The sequence below is a fragment of the Chaetomium globosum genome, genomic scaffold (genome assembly GCF_000143365.1).
Source record: "Chaetomium globosum CBS 148.51 scaffold_6 genomic scaffold, whole genome shotgun sequence".
NCBI lineage: Eukaryota > Fungi > Ascomycota > Sordariomycetes > Sordariales > Chaetomiaceae > Chaetomium > Chaetomium globosum.
Genome location: NT_165981.1, coordinates 2222557 through 2237145, shown reverse-complemented (window position 1 = coordinate 2237145; position 14589 = coordinate 2222557). Strand labels below are relative to the sequence as shown.

The following is a 14589-nucleotide window of genomic DNA, read 5'->3' as shown; positions in this document are numbered from 1 at the left end:
TTTGGAGACGCTGAGACGCCCTCCTTGACCGGGTGTGACCACCGCCTTCCCTACCTAGGTAGGTAAGTCCTCATCTCTAAGATGGATGACACTCTCGCCGAGTCTACCTTGCCACGAAACATCAAAGAACTCCAGTTAAAGCTAGCCTCAACACATCCCCTGGGCATGTAGCCATCATGGAATCATTGAAGCGCGTGTTTCGGAACAGGTACTGCCCGCCTCATAAAATATTGACCTTCACACCGGTGCATTGGAGCCACTTGTATGTGGGCATCCAGGGATATCTTGAAATTGGGCCAAATTTTCCCTAACCCGGGATCAAATCAAAGATAACCAGGAAAAGCGCAAAGAAAGTTTGACTCGTGTCAGCCTTTCATTTGGCCTTTCCGGCTCCGAAAAGGCAGGTGCGGCTGGCCGTCTTGGGTTTCGGAGCATTCGGACCAAATCATGTAAATCGGGAGTCATTTTGGGCCTTTCGTAAAGCGGACACGCACATTGCCCGGTTAGGGTATAATATGGGGATACGAGATAGGCTTCCCACACGCTCGGGACGTGGTAAGTGGTCATGGAAGCGTGACGATAATTGGAGCTCACCCATGAAACCCGGATGCCTCCCAGGTCATCCGAAGGAGGGTTATGTGAGAGCCCAGGAATCAGCCTCAAGCAAAAGTGGGGCATCCGATCTGTTGGTGCCCGTGAGGCTTGAGCGATCGTCTCAAGGAACAGTGCACGGACATGACCAGCTGGCGCCTTCTTTCCGGCCATTTCAGCGACCCGCCAGCCTCCAAATTCTCAGGGCGCAGTGTGTGACCCCAGCACGTTGGCGGCACTGCTTGGCTGTTAGGCATTTCGGGATCGTTGGAGGGTTTCGCGCAACTGGCCGGGCGGTTTCCATTCCATCGCTCATGCTCGCTTTATCGTCAAGACTCACAATGCCAACAACTGGCAAGGCGCCCGCCAACACGCGCACTATAATAAGATTGGACTCGGCGTCTCTTTCTCACCGGATCCGGTGACAACGACACAGTCTTTACCCAAGCATCTCAATTCTCACTGTCCTCGCTCGCTAACGACATCCTACACACTTAAATCGCGGCACAACCCGAGGCGATTTGAAGGATACTTTCGGTACCATCTCACACACCTTTACCCATTTACCAATTTCGAGCCACTTTGGAATCTTGCCGCGGCATGGGCATAGTTAGTAACCTGGTCACGCCCAAAACCGACCGCAATGTGGAAGAGGCTTGTCAAGAGCCCCAAGAAGCGCTCTCAAAAACTGTCAAGACCACCCGCCGACGACGCCGTTGGGCCGACCTCATCGCTAACCTGTTCCGCAGCAGGGCCCCGGATCCTAGCATCGCCAAGGGCGATGCGGTGAAGGGATGGGACCATGTTGGGGCCAAACGGCGGAAACAGGAAACTGTGGATTCGCCCGCCATCGACACCGTCCTAGAGATCCCAGAGCATGACCTCCGGGAACTTTCCGACGCGCTAGGGAAGTCTCGGCCCTCAGGGGATGTCCCCTTTCAGATTAACGAGGAGCTGGAGGGCAAGCTGGCGTCATATGCTCAGGAGAAGATGAAGACATACGACTCCATGCGCCAACAAGGCACTCGCTACGAGGGCTCTCTGGGATTTGACTTCGACTGCACCGAGAGCGCAAAAGAATTTGAAATTCGGGCCAATGGGATGTTGCAGCATCTTAAGAAAAACGATATTGCTCGCTTCTACGAAACAGCGCCCAAGAAACGTGGCTACCGCGGTCAGGAGCACCCCCGCTTCTACGGCGACCACTTCCTCTCCAATGCCGACTTGATAGAGCAGACGCAGCTCTTTGCCTTGTGCCGGGCCATGCCCAAGGGCGCTCATCTTCACATCCACTTCAACGCCAACCTGCTCCCCAGCGTTCTACTCGGCATTGCCAAGGACATGGAGCGCATGTTCATCTGGAGCAACATTGCTCTCGACCAGCCCGAGGCTTACGATCTCTGTAGGATACAGTTTAGTATCATGAGCGAGAAAGCCGTGGAGGAAAAGGGGAAGGGCAACCCGTTCGCCGAAAACTACAAGTGCGGGACCGTGATGCAATTTCAGGAGTTCAGGGAAGCGTACCCAGGAGGGCAAGAGGCGGCCGATCAATTTTTGCAGCAGAAGCTGGTCTTCCACGAGGAAGAAGCTCACAACCTGCTTCAGACACAAGAAGGGTTAGTCAGAATCAAGGATATTGACGGGGCTTGAGCTGTCACACTGACCTCTTGAACAGCACATGGGAGAAGTTCAATGCCCGGACGCAAATGATGAAGGGGTTATTCAACTACAAGACCGCCTACCGGAAGTATACACGGCAGTGTCTCCTCGAATTTGTTGCCGACAACATCCAGTACGCCGAAATTCGACCCAACTTCATGTCCTCGAACCAAGTGTGGGAGGACGACGGCTCCCGCCGTGTCGACAATGTCGGCATCATGGACCTGATCATTGACGAGTACGAGGCCTTCCAAAAAGACCACAATCGGCGGGTCCTTAAGGGGCTCAAGGTCATCTATTGCACACCACGTTCCTTTAGCGAGGAACAAGTTGGGGAAGCCCTCACGCAATGTTTCCAGTTCAAGATGCATAAGAAGTTCTCACCCTACATTGCCGGCGAGTTTCCCCAGAAACGCAAACAACCGAGTCCCGCAAACTAACCCACAGCCGCAGGCTTCGATCTAGTCGGCGAAGAAGGCAAAGGCAAGCCCCTCAAAGCCTTCGCGCAGCAATTCCTTCGGTTCCAAGCCCTCTGCAAGGCCGCAGAGGTCGAGATCCCCTTCCTCCTGCACTGCGGCGAGACGCTCGACATCGGCACCGACACCGACGGCAATCTGCTCGACGCCCTGCTGCTCGGCGCGAAGCGCATCGGCCACGGCTTCGCCTTGCCGCGCCATCCCTACGTCATGAGCCGGATGAAGCAGCGCGGTGTCTGCGTCGAGGTCTGCCCCATCTCCAACGAGATCTTGGGCTTGACCCCCAGGATGAGTGGCCATGCCGTGTACAGCTTGCTGGCGAATAACGTGCCGTGCACGATTAGCGCGGATAATGGGACGCTGTTCAGGTTTGTTTTTCCCTTGCCCCATATCTAACACTGCTCTATTCTATTCTATTCTCTGTTGCTCACCATATTCCTCTATCCACAGATCCCGCCTCTCGCACGACTTCTACCAAGTCATAGCCGGCAAGTCTGACATGACGCTGCACGGCCTGCGCCAGCTGGTCGAGTGGAGCATCGCCCACTCGTGCATGGAGCCCGAGCTGATGAAGGAGGTGCGCGAGAGCTGGGAGAAGATGTGGGATGACTTTTGCCAGCGCATCGTTGATGGCGAGTTCACGCTCAAGGACGACGCTGACAAGATGGAGGCTGAGGGGGCCGTGGGCGTCGAGACGCCTCTTGCAGTGTTGCCGCCGGTTTGAGGTTTGTTCGGGGATGGGATGCGCTTTGGGCTTCGCTATCTTCTCTAGCGGCTGAGTTTTTTTTTTTTTTTTTCCTTTTTCTTCGGGTTGTTTTTGGGTGCTATGAGTTACGACAAGGATACCTCTGCTTAATATTACACGGTTCTGGGTTGCTATTTGGGGGTGGTTTCCTACCGATGCTGCCGCAAGGCTTTGGCGTTTCCTTACGTTTCTCGTGAGCGTTTAGGTTATTTCGAGTTACTATCGTGGATAGACGGATATGCTGAATACGAACCACTGCTTGCTACCACTGCTTGCTCTCCTAGGGCTTGGCTCTCTCCCACCGTTTTACGACGTCGATGCCCTCTACTCGATTTCCCATATACTCAGCTGGGTGATGGACCTGTTGCCTGCGGAGCCCTTCTCAGGCATATAAACTGGAAGGGCCGCGGTCCATCTCTATCCACAATTGTGTGAAAAGGTACCTGTTGAAGGTAGCCTACCAACGGAACCTCAACCATACCCGCTCTGAGTCACTCGTATCCTTGATGACGGCCTGTGCCCGACTGCAGCCCGGGCCGTGGTCTGAAGCCGCTATGAGATGAAACCCAACATCATCCCTCAGTAATCAGATCCCCAGCTTTGTGGAGGGGATTGAGAATGGAATCGGACGGGGGATCTTCCTCATCCGAGCCAAGCTCCACTTCGTTTGTTCGAATGTGAGCGACCAATGTTAGAGGCCGAGTTCAAGATAACCACACGAAGCAAGTACTTAGAGAGGAACAGGGACATATTGCAATGCAGACTCGGAAATAATGTACTTCCTGTGTGTTTCTCGGTTCCTCCTTGCCCTTCCTCCTTTGTGATGCTCTTGCAACCCATTCCAGCCGATGTTGGCACGAGTTGCGGCACAGGGCGGCTCTGCCCAGGCCTGCCTCGTGTGACAAATACGAAATAGTTATTAAGCTCCCCTCGCCCCCAACTGGCACCGATTGTGCGAAGGAACCAATGCCAGAAATTGTCGCAGTGGAGCCGAGTTGTCTCAGCACGCCAAGGACAAGCTGGGGGCCTTGTTCTGCAGATCATCGCAAGGGCTGTTTCTTAGCCGAATGACTCACAAACTCAATTGCAACACCACCGCCGTTCCTCTCCAATTGGGCGTTTTGATTCGACAAATGTGTCCTGTGTCGGTCTGTCACAATGGGACTCCAACCGCCGTCGCAAGATTGCGTGCGGTTAGTTATTGGGAGATATCCCATAGTTGATCGTGTGTCCAGCAGTCTCGGCAAATAGGACGACCACCATGGTGGGAGGGGGGCGAAGCAGCGCACCATGCGAGCGGCCGAGAGGGCTGACCACCCGCAACCCCTCCCTCAGAGAAACGGCGCGCTGCCAAATTCGGGAAAACCTATCCACGGGAAAATCTTCCTCGGAGCGCATGGAGCGGCCAAATATTCCCGCAGGTCCTCCACTCCATGGAATGTCAGCACTGCAATAGTGGATAAGTAGGGCTAGCCTATTTTCATAGTCGATGGTCTTCGCACGCCCTTGCGCGTCCCAAGATGAGAGCCGCGTAGGCCAAGGGGGTGACCGAGGTCAAACACAGTTAAGAAGTCGTGGCCTCTTCACCGAAGGGCCCAAATCAAATGGATCCGATGATCCAGGCGCCCGTCCCCAGGCCGTCGTCCTCAAACCGACGACACCAAAAGCCCAGGACCGCAAGTCCTAGGCAGAGATCCTCCTGCCCTGCTTGTACATGCTCAAAGACATGTCGCGCCCTTTGGAGGCCTGGTTCCGTGCCGTCGGCGTAAGCCTGTCCGGATGTCCTCACTCTGCCCCTCCAACCGGAATTACAGCAGTGGGGCTCTTGCTTCAGCTCCGAATCTTATTGGATGAGCTGGTTGAAAGGGGCTGGAGATGGGACAGAGTGGTGGGGCAGTGCTGCGACATCGAGGATTTCGAAAAACGGATCTCTACAGAAAATTCATAATCGTAGCAAAGGCCAGCAGCCAAATCGCCCGGTTCTCATCCACCAAGAGGACAGGAAAAACCATTCCAGAAATTCTTCAATGAGGAGCTTTTGTATTGCCTTCAGCCGACCTGGGAATCTAAATAATGATGCTTTTCCTCAACTCTCGAAGTTCGTGTTTCACAAACAGCACTGCCATTTTCGTATTGTGGCCATGAGTTTGAGCGACGGTGAACGTGGGGTAATTTCTGGAGCACGGCCTCGTGGGAAGTGTGACTCACACTTTCCGGGGCTGCAGCGCTGAGCACAGCCAATCAGGCCGTAGCGCAGCCTAGGGTCATTGCGCACTGGCTTGCGCACCTTGAATGCGCACTCGCTGCCTGATTAAAAAGTCTTCCACTGCCCACTTTTCGCAAACCTCTCTTTCTCTTTTCTCACCCCCAAAACTTCCCCAAGACACAACAATCAACAGCGCCAAGAAGTCTTCAAGATGCGTTAAAGCATCCCCTTTCCCCAGTCTCTCGACTTGCACTCGCAAAGTCGTCAAAATTCCTTCCCCGGATTTTAACAACATTTTCCCCACTCAACCCCCTCCTTCAGCTCTACCTGCAAAGGTTGAACTGAACTTAAGCAACTTGCTTCCTAGCTCGCGCTCAAGTTCTTCTTACAACACCGCCGCCATTCCCGGCCCAGACTTTTCAGTCTTCACCACGGATCAAACACAGTCAACATGGCTTCCCTCCAGTTCCTCGAGCCTGCCGGCATTATCCGCGCAACAACAGCATCTACAGCACTTGAATCTGCCGCCTCATCAACAGGACTTTGTCTTGTTCGATCAGCCGATCAAACCACGTCAACATAATCGCTCTGTCCCGCAACCTTCCGCCAACGGAGGTGTAAACCCAAACCAGCAACATCGTCATCAACCGTTGTTTCCGCAACCACAGGTCCCGACCTCGCCGTCTCTGCAGAACCAGCGAGTTGCTAGCATCATCCAGGCAACTGGACATCAAGCGACCTCTTCGGCTTTTACCAATCGGTTTAATTCTCCCGCACAGACTCAGCACCAGTTCTACGCTTCGTCCGCCCCAACGTCATCTGCCGCTTTGACCCAGCAGAATCGCGTGACCCGACCACCTGTGCCCCTCTTCCGGCAAAGCACTGGCAATATACAGCGGGCCAAGATGAACCTTCAGGGTAAGAATTTTCGCTCCTACATCGCGCTTTCCCAACAATCAATCTCACGCAGTACCACCACAGAACTCGATATGGACGACTTCACAGCTTTCGAGGGCGGTGCTTCTACCAGCGCATACTCTTCACCTGCGCTTGCAAGCGTTTTCGACATGAGCGGCAGTGCTTCCAGCTCGGCAACCAACATGGGCACCGTCTCGCCGCAGGATCTTCTCCTCCAGGAGCCGTTCATGTCAGCGCCCAATTCCACTGCGCTCACAGCTCTTACTTCGCCATCCATCTACAACGAGTCTCCCGAATTTGGTGACACTTATGACGTTTCGCCTAGCTTCGAAAGCGGCGACTTCGACAACGGTTCGACCGATGCGTGGTTCCCTCTTTTCCCGCCGAACAATGCTCAACTCGACGCGTCCCAGAAGCCTGCCACTACCGAGCAGTCTCCCGCCACCAAGTCAGATGACCTGGAGTTAGCCTCGGCACTGGGACACCGCCGCAAGTCGTCCGGGACCTCGCCTCCGACCCGCCCGTCGTCAATTGCGGGTGTTGGTTCGCGCCGCCGTGACAAGCCTCTGCCCCCTATCATTGTCTCGGATCCGACGGACGTCACTGCCATGAAGCGCGCCCGCAACACCCTCGCCGCTCGCAAGTCACGTGAGCGCAAGGCTTTGCGTCTGGATGAGTTGGAGGAGAAGATTGCGAAGCTGACGGCTGAGCGTGATCATTGGAAGAGCGTCGCGCTTGCGCACGGCGCGAAGGAGTAAAAAAACAGGTGCTTAGTTTCTTGGAATGATGTATTATCCCTCAATGCCGACAGAGCATTGAGGAGGGGATTTGCTTTTCTTTTTTTTCTCTTTTTATTTTCATGGATTACCTCGGTTTCATTGGCCTGTTGATTCAATCCGGGCCCCCGATCAGCGTGTTTAGGCAGTTATATCTGGGTTTCTTTGGGACCGTAACACAATGATGTATGATCTAAACAATACTGCATGTGCCCAATATTTATCAAATGCCCTCTATGTTGGAGTTTACGATGTCGATTGCTGCTCGTGATTGTAGTTGGCGGCACACTCGTCACCTTCATCGCCTGTCTGAATCCATCCCTGTTGCCTGCCCGCATCACAAGACCAAACCTTGTTGTTTTTAGATGTCGTGCAACGCTATTCTTCAACACTTGTTGTGGTGTCGTTTACTTGAAGAGTGGGTATTTGCATCACCCAAACATTATCAAAGTACTTTTAGGACAACTACGACGAGAGACAATTGTGTTGCATGCTCTAGATTGGAACTGTGTCAATTCTGGTTAATACAATGCTTCCCAACCTGCTTTGCCGTCAAACCTGGCGTCTGTGGAATTCCCAATGGCTTTGAGTGGTTTATTACGAAACACTCGCGATAGAACAAGTTCCGTTTCCGGTTTGCATCCAGTTCAAATTAGAATCTACATAATATACCATCGTTGGCTCGTCATAATCGAATGGCGTTAAATACATTCATAAATTCCCTCCTTCGCATTGATATCCATCGTTTTGGTCCATGTCCTTTCGAGACGATCATCGCCCGCGCACCAGAGAAGCAGAGAGCAAACCCCCTTACGTAGCTGCACACCACATTTATGTATAACGCTGGAGCGTTCGCCAGCAACTGACGAAGAGATCGAATACCGCCAGCAAGACAACACGAACGCTGAAACAACTCGCCCATGCAGATGCACGCCACGGCGTTGTAGCGTTCCACGGCATGACTGTCAACACAGGTAGGCAGATTATGTCCGCAGCCCTGCCACCCACCTCACCTCACCTCAAGCGCCTACGGCCTCTTCGTTTTCTCACCATGCACTCGAGCATTCTCGCCCTGAACTCCTGCCCCGTTCCCCATCACCCATCGCCTGCTTTCTTCCTACATACAGCCTTTGCCTCCCACTCCGATGCCTCCCACCTCGGTACCTTCACGCTGTCGCAACCCCCAAGCTAAACACCACAAACATCACAAATGCAAAACAGCCCGAAGTAAAACCAGTCAAGTAGCAAGTGCCCCGGCATTTTATGTATCCCCAGAACGCATCGCTTAACGCATCGCTCAACTCATCGAACAGACACACACCATGAAGAGGAAGGAACCACACCTAAGGAAGGGAGAGAGGGAAAAAAAAACAAGTAATCCACACAAGCATCGTGTCATGCCAAACCATTGCCATTTGCCATTATCACAAGCCCAGTACGGACCGCAGTCGGTACTAGTACTAGAGAGAGAGCCAGACAGACAGAAAAGAACAAAGGTCAACCCAAAGACCGAGGAAGGGGAAGAAAAAGGGGAAGGAAAAAGGGCGGGCGCCGCCAGCCCAAACACCATGAGCCACAAATCGGCGATGGCGACGGCAACGGCGACAAGCACAAGAATTTGCCCAACCCACTGTTTGCAACATCGATGCACAATCCGAACCATTCCTTTCCTTTCCATCAAGTTTCATCCCCTGGTTCAGCCCGTCTTGCATGCCTGTCTTCTTGTTGGCCCATTCCGTTTTATTGACACCTCAATCAACATGATGATGCGCCCATGCCATACAACAACTGCCACGTCGCGTCCACAACCACAACCATGCCATGCCACGCCATGCAATAATAATAAAAAGTAATGCCACATCCTCTCTGTCCCGACTGTCCCTTTCCACTTGACTTTAACAACTCTCCTTTTGCAAGCAAGCAAGCAAGCAAGCAGGCCATGTCCGTCGGACCGGGAGGAAAATATTCGTACATGAACAGTTCGGTTCGGATATTGGAGGCGTGCTAAAAAAGAACACCCAACTCGTCCGGTGGGCGGTTCGTTATGGGGTGGGGAAGTAAATAAAAAAAAAGGCGGCGGTATGTAATTAGAAAACGCCGCTATTACGGCGCCATTGTAGTCGACTGGTCTAGTTGACGGTCATCATTTGCATCCGCGGCGAATCGACTGATGTCCTACTCAGAATCGAAGGAGTACTGCGACTGGTGGGTAGGCGCCTCGGTGGACTCGAGCCCGGGTCTACAAAGACCCGCGTGAACGCGGGGCTGCCATCGGGATTATGGTGGCGGGAGTGCCGTTCACGGCGGGGCGTCCCGGCAGGGCTTTGAGTGAGCAACTCGGCCCTGCGGACGGCGTCCGAGAGCGAGTCTCGTAACTGCCCCGCCCGCTTGACCAGTTCCTGGGAGCTATTGGTGTCGAAAAATAGCTTCGCGTCCGGGATCTTGGGAGCCGGGGTCTTGATCCGGTCGGACTTTTGCTGCTGCTTCATGGCTTCGATCACGGTAGAGATGATCGTAGAGGTTCGACTCGGGCTCGAGCATCGACTGGGCGTGTATGACTTTGCAGGGGTCCCACCCCCTTCGTTCAGCGGCCAGTTGCCAAAGATATCGTCTTCGGGCGAGAATACGGACCGCCGCCGAGGGCTATGTCGCTCCCGTATAACCGCTGTCTTGGACATTTCAGGTTCCGGAAGCCCAAAGGGGTCATCCATGTGATCAAGAAGGTGACTGTCAAACCCTTCCTCCAGAAACCGGTCCTCGATCTTGGACCGATCGAAGTCGTTCGATGTCCGTATTGAGTCTAGTTCCTCGTCCTCGTCCTCGTCCGGAGACGCCAAGGCAATGATACTCTCGGCCTCTGCCCACTTGGTTGCCATCGGTCCTTTCAGAATATCGAGGTCTTTGCCATGCCGGCATAACCGTTTCAAGTCGTTGACCAGTAATGACAATTCCCGGATCTGACCGGAGTGTGCTCTTACGCTCGGTTGCGTTGCCCGGATCGAAGCGGGGACTACCATTGCAAAGCTCGTGGCCGAGTCCTTGCCTCCCGGAGAGCAGATTGCAGGCTCGTCCTCATCATCGAATTCGAAGTCGTCGTCCCAGTCCTCGCTAGCCGTCTTGGTCCCCAAACCCCAAGTCCCGAACTTTGGCGGCGGCTTCGAGCCATCTGATAAATCGGGAACAAGAAGGGGAACACTCTGACTGCGTACGTGAGCGGCACCAGGTGGTTTGCGGTTTGTGGCACGGCCTCCTCTCAAATCCAACTCCTGCTTTCCGTGTACCGTCTTTGGCCGTGGCAAATCCGTGTCGAATTTGTCGTGAACTGAAGGCTCGGACCAATCGAAGATGTTGCTCCTCGGTCGGTCGCTGAAGCTATCCCCCTGGGAATCGAGGCTAGCACAGCCGCTTACATTCCTGAGGGCTTGCCTGAACGTAGGACTGACGCGGCGGGAGTTGGTCGAGCTCGGCGGTGAAAGATGATTGCTAAGAGTATTCTCGTCATCTCGTGCCCAGTCATCATCCTCATCATCATCAAACGACAACCGTCCAAAGTCGCGGCTGCCCAGCGACAGCTCATGTGTAGCGTCAAACTCAAAAGCGGTCTCCTTCCGACTCTTGGGGCCAAACCCGGGCGCCTCGACCACATGCGTCGGCCTGATGGGCGTGTCGACGCCCTCGTCCTCCTCAGTAATCTTCGTTTCGCCATCCCAAGAGCGCCCGAGCATTTCCTGGATTGACAACCGTTTTGTCTTGGTGTTGCTCGCGGTGTTAGGGGGGGAATCATCAAACATGGACTCGACCGGCGTCTCGACAGATCTCATACGACCAGAAGAAGCGCCAGTGCGGAAAGAGTCATACATGCCGTCACTCCTGAAGTCCGTGTCCTCTTCGTCTCCAAAAACACCATCACGAGCCGACACGTCGGAGCCAGCGAGGGTCACGGATCGCTCGCCCGACGGCCCTCGGCTGTGAGTAGTGACCGATGGGGTTTGAGAGTAATTGATGGGGCTATGAAGCGCCCGAGTGGGGCCGGGCGAGCCAATCCGTGGGATATCCAGATTGAAACTAGAGAGGCGGTTGAGAGGGGGTAAGGGAGACGAAGAATTTCTCTTGCGGGTTCGGGGGAGTTCGGCTGAGCTGAATTCATATTCGGGTTGCCGCTGAGGGTTTTCTCGAGCCTCTGGTGGCGCATGAATTCCTTCGAGCCCTGGTTTAACCGGGGAGTGGGCTTGGTCGCGCGGCGCAGCCCCCGAGTCCGGGGTATATCGGCCCGCTCCTGTCTTTGCGTCAATGGTACTCCGTCTTGGGCGCCGAGTGCTTCCGGTCCTCGAAATCCAGTTACCGGCTGAGCTGAAATGCATCGACATGGACTTTCTTGGGGGTTGCTCTTCGCTGGAGTTGGTCGAATTGGACGGGTCGCTTGTTGTCGCAAACGCCTCCTCCGTTTCCCCACTCGCGAAATGATCCGACGGCGCCTCAACTTCGTCTTTCAAGACAGGAACGTCGGCAATATCACTTGGTTTTGTGAGGTAGGCGCGGAAGATATAACCCCGGGCTAATGACAACCTCTTTCGTGGAAATATGTTGTGGTGGGGGCCGCTCCCGGGGGGTAAGCTAGAGAAATCTCGCCCTGATGAAACTGAGCGCCGAGCATGGAAAAATGAGGTCCATTTTTTTGGCTGCCGGCCATTTTCCGCCGTCGGCGGGAAAGTCATGGAGGTCGGCGATGGGCTATAGCTGTCAAATGGGGCCTTCGCGTCTGGCGAAAGCGGCTCAACGAAAGCACTCTGATTCTGGAATTGTTGCATCGTCGCGGAACGTTGGTGGCTGGTAGCAGGCCTTCGAAGTGTCAAAACCTGCGATATGGAGCCTCGACGTGTCGGCTCCCCTGCGGTCCCGTTTTTCCCGGACGTTGTTCTCTTGACCAGTTTGTTCGGAGAAGCATGGGAAGTGGGTGATTGTCCAAGTATCGGAACGCCAGAGCCATGCGAAAAGGTCATGGACGACGAGTCTGGGCCCATGCTTGACCTTCGGCTCCCATGTTGGGACAAGGGCCGAAGAGACAGTCGCCGTATCCAAGACTCCTTCGATGATATCGAATCCCTACAATTCTCCGCTATGGGCTGCGACGCTAGATCACCTGGTCGTACGAACGACTGTCTCCTACTGCTGGACCGCGGCGATGAGACAGAAATCCCGGTAAGAGGTCGTGGGGCACTCGTTAGACTTGTTGGGCTTGTCGGGTGTGAAGTAAGAGGGCCTGGGGGTACATCGGTAAGCTGGTGGAAAGAGGCGTACGGGAATTCCTCGGCTGGCGACGGGCAAGCGTAATAGTTTGGGACGGCGCTCGTGCTCGGACGGCGAGGCGTAGGCTGTCCTCGGAAACCGTCGTAGTCGGCGGGAAATCCGTGTTGAATCGGGCTCGACCACGGCGCTTCGGGTTCGGGGGGTTGGCCAAAGACTAAGCCAGCGGCAGCGGCAGCGGCAGTAGCGCCGGCTCCCACGAGCTACGGACAAGTACATTAGTATCCCTGGACTATGGAGTATGTAACCCGCCATGCGGGACGGGTACAGAACAGGGCCTTGAGGGCAGGGCTATATTTGGATTGCGAAGGGAGCAATTTGAACCAAACAGGGCTGTCGGTTTGCGTTCCTGCCCAAGGCCCAACAGGGAATCGTTGTCGAACTTACACTCGGCACGGCCTGCATCTCAGCTGCGGGTGGTTATGTCGACGGCAAGCAGCCGGGAGAAGAAAGAGGGGCGAGGCGGAATTCGGTAATCGTGAGGGTCGTGGTTTGCATCGTCAAAGCATTACGAAAAGAGGAACTTGTTGGAGGGGATGTGGAATGTGGATGCTGCAAGCGCGTTGTTGCAGTCGAAGGTCAGCGAGCGCCCGACTGGAAAACGATCGACCTAAGGAAGGTCCTTGCGCGCCGAGAGCCGTTTCCAATGCGATGGAAAATTATTACGCGGGGAGTCGGCCGATTAGACGGGCCCGATTCCGTGGCGTCGTCGTCGCGGGGAGACACGGTCGGGATCAATGGGGAGGGGGTGGGGGATGGATGCGGTCGGCGGGCGGTATAGCGGGCAGCAGTTGGCGGCGAGGCAATCCACAACAACAACAACGGTTGTAGGTTGCTATTGCCCGTCGTCTCGTCCGCGCGGCGAGCCGCAATTGGTGAAAATGGGCCGGTTCGAGATGCGATTAAGGCCGCAGCCGGGCCTGGCGCACACGTTCCTCGTTCTGAGCCGGTGGAGAAGCAACGTCCGTTTGCCAGAAAAACAAGCCAAAACAGCCAGAAGCCTACCACAGAAACGCGACTCGGGGAAGGCGCAACTTCAGTGGATCATCAAAAACAAGCTAAAAAGCTAACCTTAAAAAGAGGGAGGTCCCGCTCTGGCAACGCCGTCAGAGCATGGAAAGAAAAAATAAAAGACAGAATAGAAAAGAGAGCGAAATTGGTCAGGAATCCAAGTCAACCCGAACAACAACAAAAACAGGTGCGAGCGGCAGTCCACCTTCGCACAACAGTGGGAATGGAAGGGTGGGAGCGGCAACGAGCAACAACCTGGAAGTCAGGTTGTCTAGCACCAGGATCAATGTGGTGCTGCTTAGGGGTGGAGACGGGAACTCCTTGGCTCACTTCACAGGGGGCTACAGGGGTGGTATGGCCAGGCTCGAGCCGGGCTCTCTCCCTCTCTTTCCAGGCCTCTGGTCGCTCTGGAGAACACAGAAGGCCGGCGTGGATTGATTGGCTTTTGGGATCGTCGCTTCGTTCGGGTATCGGGCAACCGCGCAGCATGCCGGGGCCATGGAACTCGGTGACCGCGAGCAAGACCCATTCTTGATTCTAGCGTGTGCACGGAGGATTGCCTTAGCCCTGCTCCAATCTCGACAAAGCTGCGCCTGTTTGATGAGAATGCAGTGCTCTGCATCCCGTTGCTGCGCGCTTGCGCATCTGGCTGGACGGAACAAGTAAGCTCGCAGGAATTTGCCCGCCCAAGGGTTAAAATCCACGGATGGCCAGTCATCCAGGTCCGCTGAACCAACATGCAACTGCATCAGCGCCTCCCTCTCACACAAGTTCGTCTGATGAGGCTCACATCCTGACCTGACGACTCGGGAGGGAGCAACCCTGGAATAATACGGCTTGCCCCTTTTTTTGTGCCTCGTCTGATGCAAAACATGGCTATCTATGACGGCTACAGATCGGTAA

General features: G+C 54.7%; 3 protein-coding genes across 3 annotated transcripts; 2 read left to right on the top strand and 1 right to left on the bottom strand.

Annotated features, from left to right (window-relative positions):
• Positions 1-1191: 1191 nt before the first annotated feature.
• On the top strand, positions 1192-3450 carry CHGG_09043 (uncharacterized protein; the record flags this gene model as incomplete). Its single annotated transcript, XM_001226969.1, has 4 exons — positions 1192-2207; positions 2267-2676; positions 2728-3094; positions 3177-3450. The coding sequence occupies 4 exons, from the start codon at positions 1192-1194 to the stop codon at positions 3448-3450; spliced, it is 2067 nt and encodes a 688-aa protein (XP_001226970.1).
• A 3132-nt stretch (positions 3451-6582) lies between these two features.
• Positions 6583-7353, top strand: CHGG_09042 (uncharacterized protein; the record flags this gene model as incomplete). Its single annotated transcript, XM_001226968.1, has 2 exons — positions 6583-6595; positions 6683-7353. 2 exons carry the CDS (start codon positions 6583-6585, stop codon positions 7351-7353), a joined length of 684 nt encoding a protein of 227 aa, XP_001226969.1.
• Positions 7354-9500: 2147 nt separating this feature from the next.
• Positions 9501-13080, bottom strand: CHGG_09041 (uncharacterized protein; the record flags this gene model as incomplete). Its single annotated transcript, XM_001226967.1, has 2 exons — positions 9501-12878; positions 13063-13080. The coding sequence occupies 2 exons, from the start codon at positions 13078-13080 to the stop codon at positions 9501-9503; spliced, it is 3396 nt and encodes a 1131-aa protein (XP_001226968.1).
• Positions 13081-14589: the final 1509 nt, after the last annotated feature.